The 19,472-nt window shown below is 41.0% G+C and overlaps 1 protein-coding gene across 1 annotated transcript; it reads right to left on the bottom strand.

The window, feature by feature from the left end:
* Positions 1 to 216: 216 nt before the first annotated feature.
* Positions 217 to 588, bottom strand: LOC125847225 (uncharacterized). The gene has a single exon (XM_049526890.1). It carries the CDS (start codon positions 586 to 588, stop codon positions 217 to 219), a length of 372 nt encoding a protein of 123 aa, XP_049382847.1.
* Positions 589 to 19,472: the final 18,884 nt, after the last annotated feature.

Raw genomic sequence — 19,472 nt, 5'->3', positions numbered from 1 at the left:
TGGAAATACCTCACCCTACCACAAACAAAACATGCAGTTGTCCTCAAATGCAACAAAATAGTAAAAGTAAATAAGAATGACAGAGAGGGAGGTAAAGAAAATTCATGTCTACATAGTCTCTCCATCTGTCGAGGTATCAATGCCTGGTGCAACAGTTGCACTAGCTCCACTAGAGCTTGCCATGGATGTCTCTGTCAGCGATGTCTGCATAACTAACTATACAATTGTATCCTTTAAATCCTGTTGGTCTCCATAGATGGTCTCCTCCTGAGCATCTAGTTGCTCCTCATGCGTCTCAGCCTCTGACTCATCAGCAACAATATCCTCTATAGACACATCTCCGGTTGTCGTCGGAGGTATCTTAGAACTGCCCGGAACACCCTCAATCTCAGCTGCCTCAAATAAAGAGGTGAAGTTTGTAGACTTTAGATAGTCCACATCCTTCCTCAAATCTTCCACGTCGGCTTTCAAAGTCTTCATCTCTAAAGAAGCCCTCTGTTGACTCTTACAAGTCTCTACTCTCGATGTGAGAGTGTCAATAGATGTCCGGAGGGGTGTCAATGCAGCTAGGATGGCCTGCTCGATCATCTAAGATACCGCGACCTCTAATCGGGTAGCCCACGCATCAGTAGAATGAGTTAAGTGCCCCATCTTCAGGATCATGTGTTGCAGAGTAATCCTGGTGGGCTGTGATGTAGTAGATGAACTAGGAAACTAGGATGAAGTGCAAGCGGAAGTACCTGAAGGCTCGAAGGCCGAAGTAGGAAAAGATACCTCTGCAGGTATCGACTCAGCATTAGCCTCCGGGGATGTGTCCACCGGAGCCGCTCCTCTCATGTTTGCCTCATCCCGAGTGAAATCGACCTCTATGTGCGGGATGTTTATGGAGGATATGGGGGTGACCTCGATTTCCCTCTTCTTGTCACAAGGAACTCCAGCATGCCGGAACAGTGATGTTTTCGGAATGCGTAATGAACAACACAACTTCCAATTCAAGTGTCAATGATCGTGAAATAGTATAATAACCGAACCAAGGGTTGGGATCATCCCAAGAGAGTGGTTTTGACAATTTATAGAAAAATAAAATTAAGTTCTAACTAGTCGTAGCTAAAGATATTAATAAGTAAAAACATAGTAAATAAAGGGGGTGACACAAAAGTGTCAACTATCAAATGTGGGTTTTGTCACAAGTAAAGAAAAACAACAAAATAACAACGGAATCTAAGCAATAAGAGGGGGATTCTTGGGATGTGACAGGAATATGGGTTAATCTAAATTATTGGGTACATGCTTTCGATAGAAAAGTTATAGTGTAATAGTGACTAGGCTAAGCTTTATGTGGAAATACTTTCTCTCTCGAGCAACTTACCCCGTTTCAAATGGGTTCCTCTCGGACACACACTTGCCGCATGAAGGCCAGCCTACGCCTTACCCCACTCACTCTCTCGAGCTGAATGTTGGGATATGGGACTAGGGCTCACCCTCTCGGGCTGAACCTCATGTCGGCCCACTCCTTAGGACATCAGTTTAGCGGTTTTGATTTCGCGATCTCCCTCTCGGGCAAGCGGAAAACACATGGGTAGCTTTCTTTTTGCAACAACAAACCCATTAAATTAAACCACAACCACTAGGTGAAATCACAATTAAACTACAAATACACTATCAGCAAGCAAGACCCAATAAATATCTTAACCCATATTCGCTAAATCACACCCCAAGAATTGGGGTTTTTAGCCACAAATCAAGAGATAGAAATTTATACCTAATTGAGTTTGCATTCAAATGGGTATGGAGATTTAAGTCTTGTTATAGGCCAAGAATAAAGAATCCAAGAGACCCAACTCCAAATCTTGAAGATGAAAACTCTTTTTTCCTTTATGTCTCCAAAACCCTCTCAAGCTTTGTAACACCCCAGAAACTATTAGACCAAACTAGAGCCAAGAGCTAAGGTTCTAGAGTGGGACGTTGAGAATTTGAATCGTAGTTGAGACTTCATGTGCTTAGAATGAGGTATTTATTGGTTGAACATCAAGGTGTGCATTAGACCTAGTAGCCTAGATGACCTATAGATGTTTGGTGGTGCATGGGAAGGGGAGACACCAAGGTAAAAGGGCAAGCCTAAGCCAAAGGGCCAAGGCTGCCCAACCTTGGCAGCCACTGTCTAAGAGTTCACGACCAGTCGTGTGGACCACGGTCCGTGAAGGGGTCCGTGAAGATGCCTTAGACATTTGGGAGGCCAGGCCAAGAGGCCAAGACACTGCCCGAAGTACACGAGGCACTTCACGAGCCGTTGGCTTGACCACGGTCCGTCAAAGTGCCCGTGAAGGTGCCTTAGCAAATTAGGGTGGTTGAGAAAGGTTGGTGGAGCTACTGGTCCATGGACCATGGGCACCACCACAGACCGTGCTGCCTGTCAAGGTCTGTCCAAGTGTCTGTGGTGCCTAGGAGCCTGCGAAATTGAGGACAATTCAGTAAAATCCTATTCAACTAGGCTTAAGTGGGGGTCATTTTGTATGTATTTTATTAACCTATTTAGACTATTTTAAGTATATACCCCTTATTTTTAAGTCAGTCTAGATTAGACACTATTCAAAACCCTAAATCACTCCTCTCTAAAATATTTCTCTCTAAAAGAAGAACATCCATTGAAGAATAAGCTAGGGTTGAAGCTAGGGTCAAGAACAAAGGGTTTATTGCTAAGGCTTGTGCTAGGGATTTGATCAAGTTATGTTTAGATCTTCATCTATGGGTTCCTCCACCCATAGAGTCCCTTAGAATTTCTCCTAATTTGTGAAGAAGAACCCCAATGAAGGTAGGGTTTACTTCCAATGTATGGGTTTTAGGTGGGTATGATTCCAAACGGTTGGATACTACTCATATATGATTATTTTTCTGTTTGTTCATGATATTATGAAGAATTTATGTGAATTCCTTGATTAACCCTAGTTTTCAAGTATGTGGGTTTATGTCTTTTGATGAGAAATTGATGATCCTTGCTAGATTCTCTTGGGTTGTTGATATGTATAGAGTTTATCCAAGGATGTGAATATGCGATCATGAATTGACTATATCTATGCATGTATGTTAGAACATGAATTGAAATGATTAAGAATTGGGACTTTTGATGAATTATGCTTAGAATTAGCTTAGGACTAAGGCTTAGGCCTAATGTTTCTTGTTATCTAGACTAGTATGATGATTGTGAAGTAAAGTTCGAATGTAGGGCTTGAAGTCATAATGTTGATCACTAGGGCCTATAGAATAACTCTAATATGATGAGTTATCTTGCATGTGTGTAGGATGTGAAAGGTTAATCACCTAAAATGAATCATGCTTATTAGAATAGAATAGCTTGTGGTTGAGTCTTATGATTGCTTCATGGATAGTTGAAATATGTAGCTTGGGATGGTAGATCTCATGGTAGCTAGGGATTGAGGAAATAAGCTCTCCTAAGGTTAGCTTGAACTTGCATTGGTAGGATGATTTTCATGGTATCTTGCATTAGTATATGCATGGTAGCCTAGGATTGAGGATCTATACTCTCCTATGGGTATCTTGAAGTAGCATGGTGAGAATGTCTTCATAATAGCTTGACTTGGTTAGGCCAAGACCATTTCATGGTAGCTTAGGATTGAGACTCCACACTCTCCTAAGGATAACTTAGAGTCGTGGATTCATACTCCCGTAAGGATAGCTTGCATATTATTAAATGGTTGCATGGTGGCTAGGTCGGTACACTAGTATCCTTCCTTTTATATCTTGGTTTGTATGATATGATGTTTTCCATGGTAGTTAGGTCTAGCTTGGTAGTATGTTATTTTTTGATAGACTAGAATGAAAGATAGTTAGCATTGAGTAAGTTAGCCTAAAGAAGTAATTAGTGTGGATGGTAGTATGGGATGACATTCATACATGGCACAAGTATGACTTGAAGCTACTTATGAAATGTCCTCTTATGTGATGAATACCTAGCTTGGTTTGTTGCTATAGTTGCCTCACCATGATATGATTGACTTAAGTTGATAGTTCCTTGTCAATATGAAATAGGTCAATAGTGACACAAAGAATTGGTAGATGTGAATATGGTAACCTTAAGGATATGCTTAGTATGTGTGGTATTATGGGATGCCCCACATGCATTACACAAGTGTGCCTTGGGGTTACTTAGGAGTATAGTGCTCTTTTGACATGAAAGCCTAGGTCTTGAATATGAAGGTGGGCTATGACCAAGAATGACCAAAGAGAGGTACTTAGCTTGGATAGTATTATGGGATGCTATCTTTGCCTTGCATTAGTATACTTGGAGGTGACTTGTGAAGTAGTTCTCTTGAATATGAAAGGCTAAAGGTTGAAGTATGCAATTATGAAAGTCTTATGTTGATTTGCTACGATATGATGCTTATGTTGGAATTATGTTATGATTATGTTATTGTCTCTTATGCTTATGTCTTATGTTGACTAACCATTTGAGATGCTTTATGATATGATGCTAGCTTTCATACTTGGTACATTTTGTACTAACGTATATTGCCTACATTCTAATCAAATGTAGGGTGTTGGGAGTTTGAGTTGCTTGGAGGCTAGGTTCCTAAGTTCAAGAAGATTGAAGATTGGTGAGTCCTTATAGCTTCGAGGACAAACCCCTTATGTTTCATTTATGTCTTTTCTTATGTTTTAGACTTTATGTGGTCTGCGTCCCAAGACTTTCATTCATGTTTTTCTTAGATGGTTTGAGACAAAGATGTTAGAAAGACTTCCATTTTTATGAAATGTTTTAAATTCTCCCTACATTTCTACGATCTTATGATATGATAATGCCAAGGGCTTGTTTGTAACCCCTTCGGGGTCAAGTACGCCATGTTATGACTAGGGGGTGCTCTCGGGTCGTGACAAGCTTAGAGCAAAAATATAAAAAAGTACAATTCTAAAGTGAAAATTATGATAATTGTTCGACTCTCCAAAAACTTTCTTAAAATTAACAAAGAGTTTAGTATTTATAGACATCAGATTTGTGTTGCAGCAAATCATCGTTCGGCGAGGTCATTCGGAATCGCTGATTAACTCGGTGATTCACCTTTTGGTGTAGTTCATCTCCGTGTTGAACTAGCCTTCAGCATCGTCGTGCTCTGTGTCATTGGGAGACATAGTACTGCTTCGTGGAACTATTCGGCGAAAGGCAAACTGCTCCCCTTTACGCCGATTTGATCCTTTCCTTCAGGGTTCAGCACACTACAATAAAAGGCCAAATAAGGCACTTCGGCAGCTCGCCAAGTGGACTCGACGATCCTCAGGCCTTCAGTTCTTCGTTGTTTTCAGCCTTTTTGTCCCTTTTTGCGACGTAATGTCCATGCTTTACTTCAAACTTCGAATACTTGAAACTTAAAGGTTTTCGTTAGATATCGAGATAAAAAAGCATTTGAGGACACTATTTTTATTAAAATAAAGCCCTAAATGACTCCAATTTGTGGACTCATCAACATCCCCAACTAAAACTTTTGTTGTTCAGCCGTTCAAAAAGGGTGTCTCAAACAGTGCTACACAAGACTCAATCATGAATGCACACAATAAGACTTAATTTACTTATGCAAGGATCAATTATGTACTCAAATATTCAAGTTGTGACACACCACTACCAAAGATTCACATGCTCGCAATACTTGCTACTTGTGCAAGTTCAAGCTCAACAAAAAGTATTTAAATGCCTTCACAGAAAGAATGATTCCATATTCACACACAGAGGTTAATCAATTCAAGATCAGGAATCAGATCCAACGCTAACACTCAAAAAAAGGAACACACTGCATGTTTTCACTCATAGGCTTGCCCTTATTTTCTGATCGATCTTCGGTTCGGCTCACTCAAGATCAAAAAGGTCTTTCTAAGGCTTGTATTTGGGGCTGAGTGCAAAGGTATGGTTATTTAGTAGGCTCAGTGACTTTTTACTCATAAGATGTGGTATTCTCACGGCGTTCCCTTCTTTTCCTTTATCAATTCTTTTTCTAGTGCTTCTAAGTCATCTTTTTATTCACCTCCATGGATTTCTTGGAAACCCGATTTCTTCTGTACTATATTCCAAAATTTTTATTTTTTTTAATCTTTTTAAGAATAGGTTCCATTATTATGCAATACCATGAGTTAAGGGAGACTTTTCCTGCACTTCCTGACTTCTCCTTTTCCTTTTCACCACACCCCCAACTTAGGCTTAGAACGTTCTAAGTTGGTTATTCGCTAAACCACAAATCAAGAAGATTATAGGTGGTGGGTCAAGTAAGGTCTAGGGTTCATCAAGGTTCTTCCAAAGAAAGATAAGGCTTAAAGGGTGTTCAAAGAGTTTCACATGCTCATGTGTAGGCAACAAAAGAGGTATATGTCAAATTTGGCTCACACTCTTTAAGGTTGCCTAAGATCATTTCAAGAGGACACATTTCTAAATCAATCAAACTAACTGGGCAAGTTCTAGGTTCATTCATGCATGGTTCAAAGAAAGTTAATCACAGAAGGCATCGACACTTAACTCAAACAAGACTACACACTTTCGCTAGTGTGAAATGGTCATTACAAGAGAATCAATTCGATAAAAAGATAATCACAACGAGATGCAAATAGTTCACATGTTGTTTATGCAACTTCATTTGTCCTTGACCTAGCCGCGCATTCATGTTCGTTCAATTGAGAGCACTATTTAAGTCATCGGCATTAATCGAAATCGAGACTCAATTTTTTGCAAAAGAATAGCCACATTCAACTTACGAGGGGTGGCAAAAAAGTGCAAAAAATTTTCAATTTTTTGGAAGGGTCAAGTTCAAAATTATCATTTTACAATAAAAAGTAAGTGGAGCCTCAAGCTCAAACATCCACAGAAAAGCAGATAAATATGATTTTGAAACAAAACAATCCAAATATAAACATAAACCCGAATAGTAGCACACCAAGGTGGGCCTCACCCCACCACAAATAACAATATTTATCCTCAAATGCAAATAAAATGAAAGATAACGAAAGACAGAGAGGGAGGTAAAGAGAGGATCCTGTCAACATGCTTGCTCTATCTATCGGGGCATTAGAGCCTGATGCTTAGCTTGGAATAAATAATGGTCCTCGGAGTTTTGTTGTTCTCGTTCTCATTGTTTTCCTTTGCCTTAGCCTCTACAGCAATATTAGCTGCAGTCATCTGGTCCAAGTCATGGACTACCAGAAAGGAGTTTACAGCTGTGTAGAGTCCACGTTTCCATGAAGGAATAGTGGTGTCAACGGGAACCCTTCTGCTGGAGCTTGCTTTCTTACTTTCTCTTCTCTCTTTTACAAGTTCTTCTATCCTCACATCTCTTTTGAAATCTGTTGCTATTACATGTCTGGGTGGTATGTCCGTTCCTGCAACTTTTGGTCTAGCCATTCTTGTAAAAGACTTCGAGAAAAAGTTAGACAATATGTTAAATAAGAACATGGGCTTCCTAGATGTAGAATAGCTTCGCCAAACCAGTTGGCGAAGTGTTCATCTATTTAGGTTATTCGCTGAAAATGATGCACAGATGGCCCAAGGGTGTAGACAACGGGCGTACAAGAATCTTTTTCGGTGATTCGCCAAGTACGCTTAGCGACACTAGGATCACCACCAACAGTTACATATCAAATAATGCATGCAACAACTAATTAAAGGCGAAATGGGGACAGTAGGAGAACAGCCGAGCGGTTTGGCGAGCTTTACTCAGCTCGCCAAACATCCCAATGTGTCTATTTTTAACTCATTTCTTTCAAATTCAACATCGCAACCCCGGATAACACAGTTCAAGATTCTAAGGCATAAATTAAATGAAGACCCATAGCAATTTTACACTCCCGCCTTAAATTAATTCAGTTTTAAACGCATGTGAGGGAGAGTCCATCATTTAACAAGAGTTATTGAACGGTTATTTGGAATGTATGTAATTCAATCAACTCAGAGAGACTCAACAACGATTCATATTATGCAAATGAGTACAAATTTTGATAAAATAACTAAGGGGTTCGATTTCCAACCTCTGGTGCTGAATAAGATTGTACTGACGTGCTAGGCAGCGATGCGATCCAATTTCGAGCACATTTTACCAACCAAAATACTCTAAAAGTACAAGAAATATAAAGTTAGAGTGCATGTGTGAGTTTGATAGGATGAAGAAGTGAGATAAAGTGAATGAAATAGAACTTTTAAACCTGTTGTTTACCAAAACCGTCCAGTTTTCGCTCATTCGGCGATGTGAGTCAAGTTCGCCCATTCACTCGGCGAAGTGCCAGGTGTCTAGTTTATTCGCCAAATGTAATAGTATCTGCAGCTCATGTGAGGATTCCAACAGTGATCTACATCGAGATCGCCAATATGGTCGGCGATGCACCACGAATTTTCTACAGACCGCCGAGTTTTACAGGATCCAAACTGACAGTGCCTTGAGTCAGACGCCAGAAAGAATTGCGTTCACCGATCTTGTCGGCGATCCGCCAATTTACCTTGTTGCTTGCCTCCATATACTATTTCAATTACCTCCTTTACTTAAACCTGCACAAACAACACCCCATTATTCTACTATTAATTAGGGAACACTTAAAGGGTTTTGGGTTGCCTCACAAACAGTTCCTTAGTTAACGTCGTGGCACGACTCAAGTCCACCTTCATACCTCACTCTTGGGGTTAGCCATAGTATCACTAGGAAAACCCCCTTGTTGTCTCAGATTGAGATGAGCCGAGATATGACCCATTTGGGTCTCTAACTGCTTAATTGAAACTGAATGAGAGGTGACCGCCTGGCTGAGGGTAGACACGTCTTCTTTCATGCCTTTTAGCATTTTGTCTGACCCTTCAACTTTGTTTAGGATACGCAAGAGCATGTCCTCGTACCTACCACCTTCCGAATCCTTGGGCTTTTGTCGCTAGTGGGGAGGTACATATCTATCCTTTTCCCCATCCTTACAATTTGCATTTCGGTCCCTCCATTCACGGTCTCGGTCTTTCCATCCTTCGTCTCTACCCAAACCTTGGTTACCACCCTGCCTCGGGTAGTTTGAACGATAACCAGCGCCTTGGTTTGCGAGAAAGTTTACCTCCTCGCTATACCGAGCTTCAAACTTCATCTCATTAGGATTCGTGCACCCAACCCCCACAACATTGACGTCATGAGTACCAGCCCCCATGACATTCTTTGATAGAATATCAAGTTGTTTCATAATCTTAGCCATGTTTTGGTCTTTCTCATTATCTTTTTCAATCTGCTCCTTAGATAACTGGAAGGTGACAGGGGAGACTTGGTCCTTGCGAGTGTACCATGCTCTGTTGATGGTTTTCATGCCATCTAAAAGTTGGGCTTCTACAGCGTATGGATACTGTATTAAACCTCTGGGTGAGAGTTGATTAGCGATACCTTTGTTTACCGAGTCTAAACTCCGATAGAAGTATTGAAGAAGCACGTTCTCAGGAAGACCATGGGTTGGACATTGTTGCACTAGTTTTTTAAATCAGAGACAAGTTTCGTGCAAAGGTTCTCCATTCAGATGCTTGAAGCTTTCGATTCTATCCTGAATAGTCATCATCTTCGAGAGAGGGAAAAATCGCACATTAAATGCAGTAACCAACTCCTCCCATGAAGTAATTGAGTTACGTGGCAACTCAGCCATCCACTTGCATGCCTCACCCATCAATGAAAAAGGGAATAGCTGCAATCGAACTGATTCCTGAGAGATGTTTTTGAAGGAGAATGGTCAACACACATTTACGAAGTTTTGAAGATGTTCGTGGGGGTCCTCATGAGCTAATCAACTGAAAAGTCCTTTTAGTTGCAAAAGTTGCAACATGGTACTTGTTATGTGGAATACCACATTTCCCTCTGTTGGAGGAAGGACAGCTCCAACACCTCCCATGAGATGCAGGTCATTTATATTGGGCTCTTGGACATCGTTGAGGTTGCCGATGTCATCTTGATGACCCACTTAGCTCCCGTTACTACCGTTAACACTCATGCTTTCTTAAATGTTTACACACTCAACAAAACAAAACTAAAAAATTAAGTTAGTGAAACTACAACTAAGAAGAACAAAAACTCTATTAATCTACGAATTCTCAAATAACACCACTCCCCGGCACCAGTGCCATTTTGATTTTTTCGGAATGCGTAATCAACGACACAACTTCCAATTCAAGTGTCTACGGTCGTGCAATAGTATAATAACCCAACCAAGGGTTGGGATCATCCCAAGAGAGTGGTTTTGAGAATTTATACAAAAATAAAACTAAGTTCTAACTAGCCGTAGCTAAAGATATTAACAAGTAAAAACATAGTAAATAAAGGGGATGGCACAAAAGTGCCAAATATCAAATGGGGGGTTTTGTCACAAGTAAATAAAAACAACAAAATAACAACGGAATCTAAGCAATAAGAGGGGGATTCTTGGGATGTGACCGGAATACGGGTTAATCTAAATTATTGATACATGTTTTGCATAGAAAATTTATAGAGTAATAGTGACTAGGCTAAGCTTTATGTGGAAATTAGTTCTCTCTCGAGAAACTTACCTTGTTTCAAATGGGTTTCTCTCGGACACCCACTTTCGGCATGAAAGCCAGCCTATGCCTTACCTCACTCAGTCTCTCGAGCTAAGTGTTAGGATATGGGACTAGGGGTCACCGTCTCAGGCTGAACCTCATGTCGACCCACTCCTTAGGCCATCAGTCTAGAGGTCTTGGTTTCACGATCTACCGCTCGGGCAAGCCGAACATATATGGGTGGCTTTGTATTTGCAACTACAAACCCATTAAATTAATTCCCAAACAATATGTGAAATCACAATTAAACTACAAATAAACTATCAGCAAGCAAGACCTAACAAATAGCTTAACCCATATTTGCTAAATCACACCCCAAGAATTGGGGTTTTTAGCCACACATCAAGAGATAGAAATTTATACCTAAATGAGTTTGCATTCAAATGGGTATGAATATTTAAGTCTTCTTAGATGCCAAGAATGAAGAATCTAAGAGACCCAACTCTAAATCTTGAAGATGAAAACCCTTTTTTCCTTTAAGTCTACAAAACCCTTTCAAGCTTAGAGAAAAAATATAAATAATACAATTCTAAAGAAAAAATTATGATAATTGTTTGACTCTACAAAAACATTGTAAAAATTAATAAAGAGTTTAGTATTTATAGACTTCAGATTTGTGCTGCAGCGGATCGTTCAGCGAGTTAGTCAGAATCACCGACTAACTCGGTGATTCGCCTTTTGGTGTAGTTCATCGCCGTTTTGCACTAGCCTTCACCATCATCGTACTATGTGTCATTGGGTGACATAGTACTACTTCGCGGAACTATTCAGTGAAATGTCGACTGCTCCCCTTTTCACCGATTTGATCCTTTCCTTCATGGTTCAGCACACTGGAATAAAAGGCGAAGTAAGGCACTTCGGCGGCTCGCCAAATGGACTCGGTGATTCTTAGGCCTTTAGTTCTTTGTTGTTTTCTGCCTTTTTGTCCATTTTTGTGACGTAGTGTCCATGCTTTCCTTGAAACTTTGAATACCTGAAAATTGAAGGTTTTCGTTAGATATCGTGATAAAACAAGCATTTGAGGACACTATTTCTATTATAATAAAGCCCTAAATGAGTCCAATTTGTGGACTCATCACACAACTCGATAATTTGGACCGAGAATGAAAGGGACGTTCGGCGCTGTTTGGTCCTCATGGCCATCTCCTGCTCAATGATGAGTCCTAAGTTAAGCAGCTTGTGTAGGATGATGGATCCTAGACAAGCAGCCTTGGCGTGGCAGAGGATGGATTCATTCTATGATGGCATGACGGTACTGCTAATGTATCCAAACCAGTACCGCGCAGCTACATTCAAATCCTTATTCTCGATCGAATCTCCCACCTCAATCCACCTCGGGGTGGTGTCAGAAATCAGAGGAACAAGACAGCCTTTCAGATCATATAGGGTCTATATTGTAGCTATTCACTCACCCTCATGTTCAAATCTCGTAACTTTGTCAAGTAGAACATTTATGTGATCATTGCTTCACCTCACTTCTTTCCCCCGGACTACTAGGGACTTCACCAGTCTGAAGGCACTGGCCTTCTTCTTCCCCTAAGGAACTAGCTCACCATATGTAGCATAGAATTCACGAACCCAAGTGGGGATATATGGGCCTTGGGGCCTTGTGAAGATGTCAAAGCGATGGTACTGGAATGTGTCCCTCACCCTGGAATATCTGCCCACTAGGCCATTTGTGGACATAAGCTTCTCCTTTAGAATCATCCTTAGTCCCTCGACCTTTAATCATTTGAGTAGCCGGGGATGAGGACCCTAAACTGGTGGTGCTGGAACCACTGTTTGTGCCGGAGCTGGCACTGTATCAGCAGCAGGATGGGTGGCCTCTGGAACTCTAGACGAATCTTGGTGAGACGTTGCACAAATTTGTACTAGTTGGGAGTGTAGAGGTTGGTCATCCTCAGGCTCAGAGAATGCAGCCTGGGAATCAAAGGAATCTCCCTCATTGTTGGAGTTGTGCTTCGGTATATTAGATGCGGGCGCCTAGCCCATCCCTTTGTCTCCCTTAGGAGGTCCTTCTTGCCTTTTTAGAAGGGTTAGCTGCTCCTTCATTAATAACTATGCCCCGTGCTCATTTGCTGAGGGGATATCTAGAATCTAGATTAGTTCAAGCCAGAACTCAAGTCGTAGACAGACTCACAGAACAGATCAGCGAGTCACCGAGTCAGTTAGGCGAGCTAGATTAGTCTCGCTAAAAGGATTGGCTCAAAAATTTCCCAAAAACTCATATGTCGGCGATGTTCAGGGCCCTTCGGTGAATCGCCGATATCATTCAGCGAGCACAGACTATCCCGCCAAAAGTTACAGTGTATTTTAAGGGTCAGAGGCACAGAAAGTGCGATCAAAGAAGACTTTCGGCGAGACGTCGAGTGCACTTGGCGATCTCAGGATTCTCGCTGAAGGTTATAGAACCAAAGACAAGAAAAGCATTAAATTAAAGGGGAACTAGAAGGATTTCGATGAATCGCCGAGTGGTTCGGCGAGCTCGACCCAGCTTGTTAAACTTCCCAACATGCCTATTTTCAACCCCAACTTGCAATATCAACCCCGCAGCCCCCAAAAACAAAATAAAATAACACACATTCTCAATTAAGCTTAGACCCATGCCACCGAGGTAGTCAGACTTCCCTCGGTTGGGCAAAAATTGGCATTTGATGACTTTAACCCTTAAGAATGACGTCAAACGATCCATCATTGGGCAAAGCACTTCATTTAGCACAATTTGGGTTACTCAGACTTCACCTGACTAGACTCAACAACAATTAAGCACAACCCACAAGATTATGATCAATTTTAGAGCACAAAATTCAGGAAATCAATAACTTAGGCAATTAAGGCATGATATCAAAATTAAAACAGGAAAACAAGCACACATATACGATTCCAAAGAGTCCCAACACACATCAACACAATTGATAACAATGCATTTGAGTTCAACCGCTATTTACAAGTTTGGGGTTCGTAAAACCAACTTTTAATGTCGAATTACGATTTGAAATGCTAGGCGACAAATAATTCAAATTGGGAACACAGAATCAATGACTAAAAAGTAGTTAAATGCAAGAATATAAGAAATATAGAGTGTGGGAGTGATTGTATGAAGGTAAAAAGTGAGAGACTGTGAAAGAGTTTGAAAGTTTAAACCTTTTGTCTTTTAAAACCGTTCAGTTCGCACCCTTTCGATAATGTTAGTTGACCTCGCTGAACCACTCGGTAACACACCGAGTGGTTACTTAACTTACCTAGTTTTATGGGACCTCTAGTTAATGTGGGGTTTCAAACAGGGACAGAGTTGGGCTCGCCGACGTGTTCGCCGAGTCGCCGAGTTGTACAGACTCCATCTTCATAATTTCTTTAGTCCAACGGCAGTCCATGTCGGGCTCGCCGACCTCTTCGGTGAATCACCAACTGGACATTTTGCTCGCCAACCTGCACTTTTGAAACACATTCCACTTTTTCACCTGCACAATCAACAAACGTTTTTTTAAAATTCAAATAAAGCAATAAAACTTGGGTTGCCTCCCAAGAAGCGCCTTAGTTAATGTCGTGGCAAGACGCAAGTACCCAATCAAACTTCATTCCTTGGGTTTACCATAGTTTCACTAGGCAATCCCCCTTGTTGTCTGGGGTAGAGACAAGACAACATATGACCCATTTGGGTCTCCAGTAGCTGGATAGATATGGAATGAGAAGCAGTCATCTGATTCAGCATCTGTCGTATTCTTCGACTTTGTGGAGAATGAGTGAGAGTATCTCTTCTACTTGTCCACCCTCGTAGTCCTTGGGCTTTCCTACGCTCTTAAGGGGGAATATACCTATCTTTCTTTTTTTACAGTACTTGAAATTCTATAATCTTTTTGGCCAAAAGATCCAGCTGGGTCAACAGTGTGGCCAAATCTGGTCCTTCTTAGTCTCCTTGTTGATCTTAGTCATTTGATCAAGGAGTTGGGTTACTATTGTATAGGGTTGTCGCATTAGATCACCCGGAGTAAGTTGGTCAGCCAGTCCTCTGTTCTCCGGAACAAGAACTCTGTAGAAACAGTCCAGTAGCATCTTATCTAGGATTGCATGAGTTGGGCACTGCAGCAATAGTGCCTTAAATCTCAGCCACAAATAATGGATTGTCTTACCATCCAATTGCATGAAATTTAGGATGTTATCCCTAATAATCATCATTTTTTAAGGAGGGTGGTCCACTTGGTTACCGTTGTTGCAAGACATGCTCATTTCCTCTATTCAACAAGTAACACCAAAAACCAAAACTATAAGTAAGTAGATTCAACTATGACTAAAAAGTACAAAATTCAACATCACCAAAAGAATATCAAACAACAAAACTCCTCGGTAGCGGCGCCATTTTTGATTAATATTTCAAGGAAATTCATCCAATTCTAAGTGTCAACGATCACTAGTCAGTATAAAATCTAACTAAATGAGTTGGGGTCGATTCCCACAGGGAGCGGTACGTGTTTAAGATTCAATAGGGAAGTATGTACATGACCAGATTAGTCATAGGAATAAAAATTATCGAATAAAGATATCATTAAAATCAAGGGGTGACACGAATGTCAAATAGGGGGTTTTGGTTTGGAATTATCAACTACAAATAGGGGCAAACAATACGAAATAACAATAATGAGATGGGTTCTTGGGATGTCATTTGATTATAGACTAATGTAGACAAATGGTTAATTGCAACTATTAGAAAATAGCTAGATATTAGTGAGTAAGCTAGGCTATAGAGGAGATAAACTTTCTCTCGAACAATTTACCCTGAATCGAGTTGATTTCTCTCGAACATCAACAAGCATGCAAACTAAGAACAACCCACACCTTAGTCCATTCACTCTCTCGAGCAGAATGTATGGAATTGGGTTTAGGATTCACTCTATCGAGTTGAACCCAGCTTAACCCAAAAATACAAGGGTAGAACTGTATTTGCAACTACAATTATTAAATTAAACGACAATTAATGATGGAACTCACTTCTAAGTAGCATTTAAACTAGCAATTAGCAATACCATAAACCAAATCAGCTCATAATCACATAATCACACCCCAAGAATTGGGGGATCATAAAAAGGTAAAAACAGTTACCAAATTGATTATCCATCAACTGGGTAAGTGTAGATTCGTCCTTACAATGCTCCAATACAAAGAATCTCAAAGACCCACTTACAATTTCTCAAAAGTGAAAAACTTCAATTTTTCAAAACTTAGGAAAAACTAGAGAAAACTATCTCTAGAGCTCAAAACTTATTGCTAGACTAAAAATATATGAGCTAAGATACTAAACTAAATGTTCAAAACTGTATTTGTAGTCGCCAAAAATGTGCTGTGAAGAGTCACTTGGTGAAGTAACTCAGGCTCGCTGAACCACTCGGCGAGCCGCCCTTTGGTCATTTCCATCGCCCTTCTACCTTGGCATTTCACATCCTCAAGGTTGTAAATTTGGGCGATCAACACTGCTTCGTGGAACCACTCGGTGAGACGCCAACTGCTCCTTTCTCTTGCCAACTTGGCTCTTTTCTTCAAGGCTTGCCACACTGGAACTTTAGACGGTCAAGTAGCCATTCGGTGACTCGCCAAGTGGACTTGGCGATCACCAGTCTTGCTTTTCTTCATTCTTTCAGCTCGCTCTGTTCCTTTTTGCAAATTAGTGTACTTGCTTTGTTCCTCAGTCCGAGTCCGTATACCTGGAAATCAAGGTTTTACATCAGTTATTGGCACAAAATAAGCATTTGAGGACACAAAAATTGTGACACACCATAAATTAGTAAGTTGAACTAGTGTGTTCTAGAGCCTTTCTAAAGAGGTTTGGAGTGTAGTATGAGGTACAAAACTCGTAAAAATGATTCCCGTACTTGGAACAAGGGTTTTAGGGGTTAAACGCCTGGGTACGACCCCGTAAGGACCATCCAAGGGGTCAAGGGGTCCTTGAGGAGGACCCCAAAACAGTCCCAAAAATCTGGAAATTTTGATGACGTACAGATGGCCATCTATGGCCAGTAGATAAAACCACGCCCCGTAAGTCATGGGCGTAGGTCAAGTCTTGTTGAGTCCTGCAAAGACAAGCCGCAAGTGTAAACTACGATACCACAGGATGGCCAGTAGACCCATAGGTCCGTGGATGGGTGATCCGTAGAAGCTGCCAGTTTTTGAAATTTTAGTTTTAAGTTGGGGGTTTGGGAATTAATTTAGTTATTAATTAGGGGATTAAGGAGGTCAGATAGTTAGTTAATTTACCTCCTATATAAGCTTAATAGGTTGCTAAACTAACTCATTAATTCATTCATATTAGAACTCTCAAATTACTCTCCAAATAATCTCTCTCTGAAAGGAAATAAGAGTAAGGTTGTGAACATGATAGCTAGGGCTTTAGGGTGAAGCTAAGGTGGTTAACTATTAATGCTAAGGCTTTAAGAGTAAAGTCTAAAAGAGAATAGAAGTCTAATATGTTGGATTGTGGTGAAAGGCCAATACTCACCTAACTTACATTATGTATGCTTGATAGATGAAAGTGATAGAATCAATTGAACATGGATTGGTTGTCAAAGACATCCTTCTATGAGTTATGAGTGTTAAGCAAGGCTTAACAAGTAAACCATGGGGTGTATGCTTGTCTCCAAGTGGATATTGACAATGAGATGGAGTATCACACAAAATAGGGTCCGGACCCCAAGAAGAAAGCAGAGCCACATCTAGTTGATGTGAGGACTATCCAAGTAAAAAAGGGAACTCTTACGTAGTAGAGTGTGGTTTTTCCCAAAGTTAGGTGTCACGCCTCAAACCCCATTAAGACGAACAGGCACTCGATGCCCTAAAGGCCCGAGAGAACCCACATGTGACCTGTGCTTACTATGCATGTAACTATGAAAGTTTTGTGACAAGTTCGCCAGGGACACAACGATATGAACCGACATAAATAGACTCCAAAACATATATACAAGACTTGGCCATTGAGGCCACAACTTGTTAAGATGCAACTGAACCATATACATAAGTCTACAAAGCCTCTAAAAGATGAAACCTTTAGAGTAGGTCGGGACAGACCCCGCCTTACCCCTAGCTACGATACAATACCAAAATGAGTCTACCAAGGGCTCAGTAAAGCTCCGAAGCAACCTGGAGCTCACCAAAAGTAGCTGAGTGTCGTATTCTCCCACTGAGGATGTCTACTAGCGAGAGTACCTGTGCCTGCAGCATGAAATGCAGCGTCCCCCGCGAGGGACGTGTAACAACCTGTATTATGCGTATGCTAGTTCTATTCACATGATACTTGACATAGCTTTATAGTATAGGTGAGGGACCGTGCTCCTTATATGATTAGTGTTGGTTTAAACTAGCTCGCAAGGTGAGGTAACACCTTGCACGTTTCAACATGTGTACTGCAAGTTAGCTCCAACGGAACTATTTAAACTAGAGGTAGTAAAGTGGTAATTGGGCCAAATGCACTGCCACTTACTTGCATTAATTTGGCCCAAGTTGAGTAGAAGGATAAGGGAAAAATGGACAGCCAAGGCCCAATAGTCTTAAGTCCAAAAAGGCCCAAGTGAAAAGTCCAAATAGGTGGACCACCTATTTGCATTAATTATGGCCCAAATTGACATGAATAGAGGGATAATTNGGAACTTTAGACGGTCAAGTAGCCATTCGGTGACTCGCCAAGTGGACTTGGCGATCACCAGTCTTGTTTTCCTCATATTGTAGTGCATTTGAGTATATTTGCATATATACTTCATGAGTTGAGTTATGAGCATGCCTTACTTCGGAGTTGAAAGATTTCCTCCTTGAATAAATGCTTTTTGAGGGAAAGTTGCATTTTGGCCCCAAGGACTTGCCTCCCAGAAGGCAAAGGCACCTTCACAGGCCTTCCCACGAGCCGGGGTCAAGACCACTGGCCATGGTGGTGTCCATGAAGCTGGGGCAGTGCTTGCCACGGTTGGGGCAGCCTTGGACTTTGGCTTGGGCTTTGCCCCTTTACTTTGGCATTGGCCTTCACTCTTGTATCCCTCAACTAAACTCTAGATTGTATACTAAGCTACGAGGGTGTAATAATATCTCCCCCTTTGAAACATTCATCCTAGAATGACACTTTAGGCACTTCATAAGGTCACAACTCTAGACTAGCAACCCATCATGCATGCAACTCATCTAAATGCACATAAACAAAGGAGGAAAACTTCAACTCCAAGATAAACATATTCAATGCAACACAAGGAAGTAGGAACTACATTTAACAACCCATTATGCATGAAATTCTCATAACTAGTAATGTTCAAGGAGGAACTATCATCTCCTAGACATAACATGCTCGACATACTCTCATGGAGCCTATAAGCAATTTACTCTCAAAAAGCATTCATTTAAGGAGGAATTTTGATGAATGTATGTTTTGGACTAATTTAGGGCTTTATTTGTATAGGTTTCATGTCCTTAAATGCTTATTTTGTGCCAACAACTTATGTGAAATCCTTGATTTCTAGATATTTCGATTGAGGAACAAAATTAGGAGAGAAATGGGCAATAGAGACAACACGAGCGAAACAGAGAAGGGAAAAACAAGCCTGATTATCGCCGATATCACTCGGTCACTCGCCAAGTTGCCACTCTACCACCGAAAGTTATAGAATGTTGAGGCTGGATTAGGGGTAGCTTTAGTGAGAATCAGTTCCATTCGGTGTGACACCGATCACATCAGCGATGAATGACCTGATCACCAAAGTACTGATGCGAGAGGAAAGGAAAAAGGGCGCACTGTGGAATCACTCGGTGATCCCGATCTAGCTCGCCTAAGGTTATAGTGGTTGGACTAAGAAGAGGTGAAAAATGAAGGCGAGATGAAGGAAAATTGGCGAATCGCAGAATGGTTGGCGAAGCCCGACTTACCTCGCCGATTGGTCCC

This window comes from Solanum stenotomum, chromosome 12 (assembly GCF_019186545.1).
Source record: "Solanum stenotomum isolate F172 chromosome 12, ASM1918654v1, whole genome shotgun sequence".
NCBI lineage: Eukaryota > Viridiplantae > Streptophyta > Magnoliopsida > Solanales > Solanaceae > Solanum > Solanum stenotomum.
The sequence above is the reverse complement of the archived record's forward strand: the minus strand, read 5'-3'. Positions and strand labels throughout refer to the sequence as shown.

Bases quoted from the DNA above. Each gene is read 5' to 3' on its own strand.
- LOC125847225 (XM_049526890.1), bottom strand. From the start codon at position 588: ATGATCGAGCAGGCCATCCTAGCTGCATTGACACCCCTCCGGACATCT.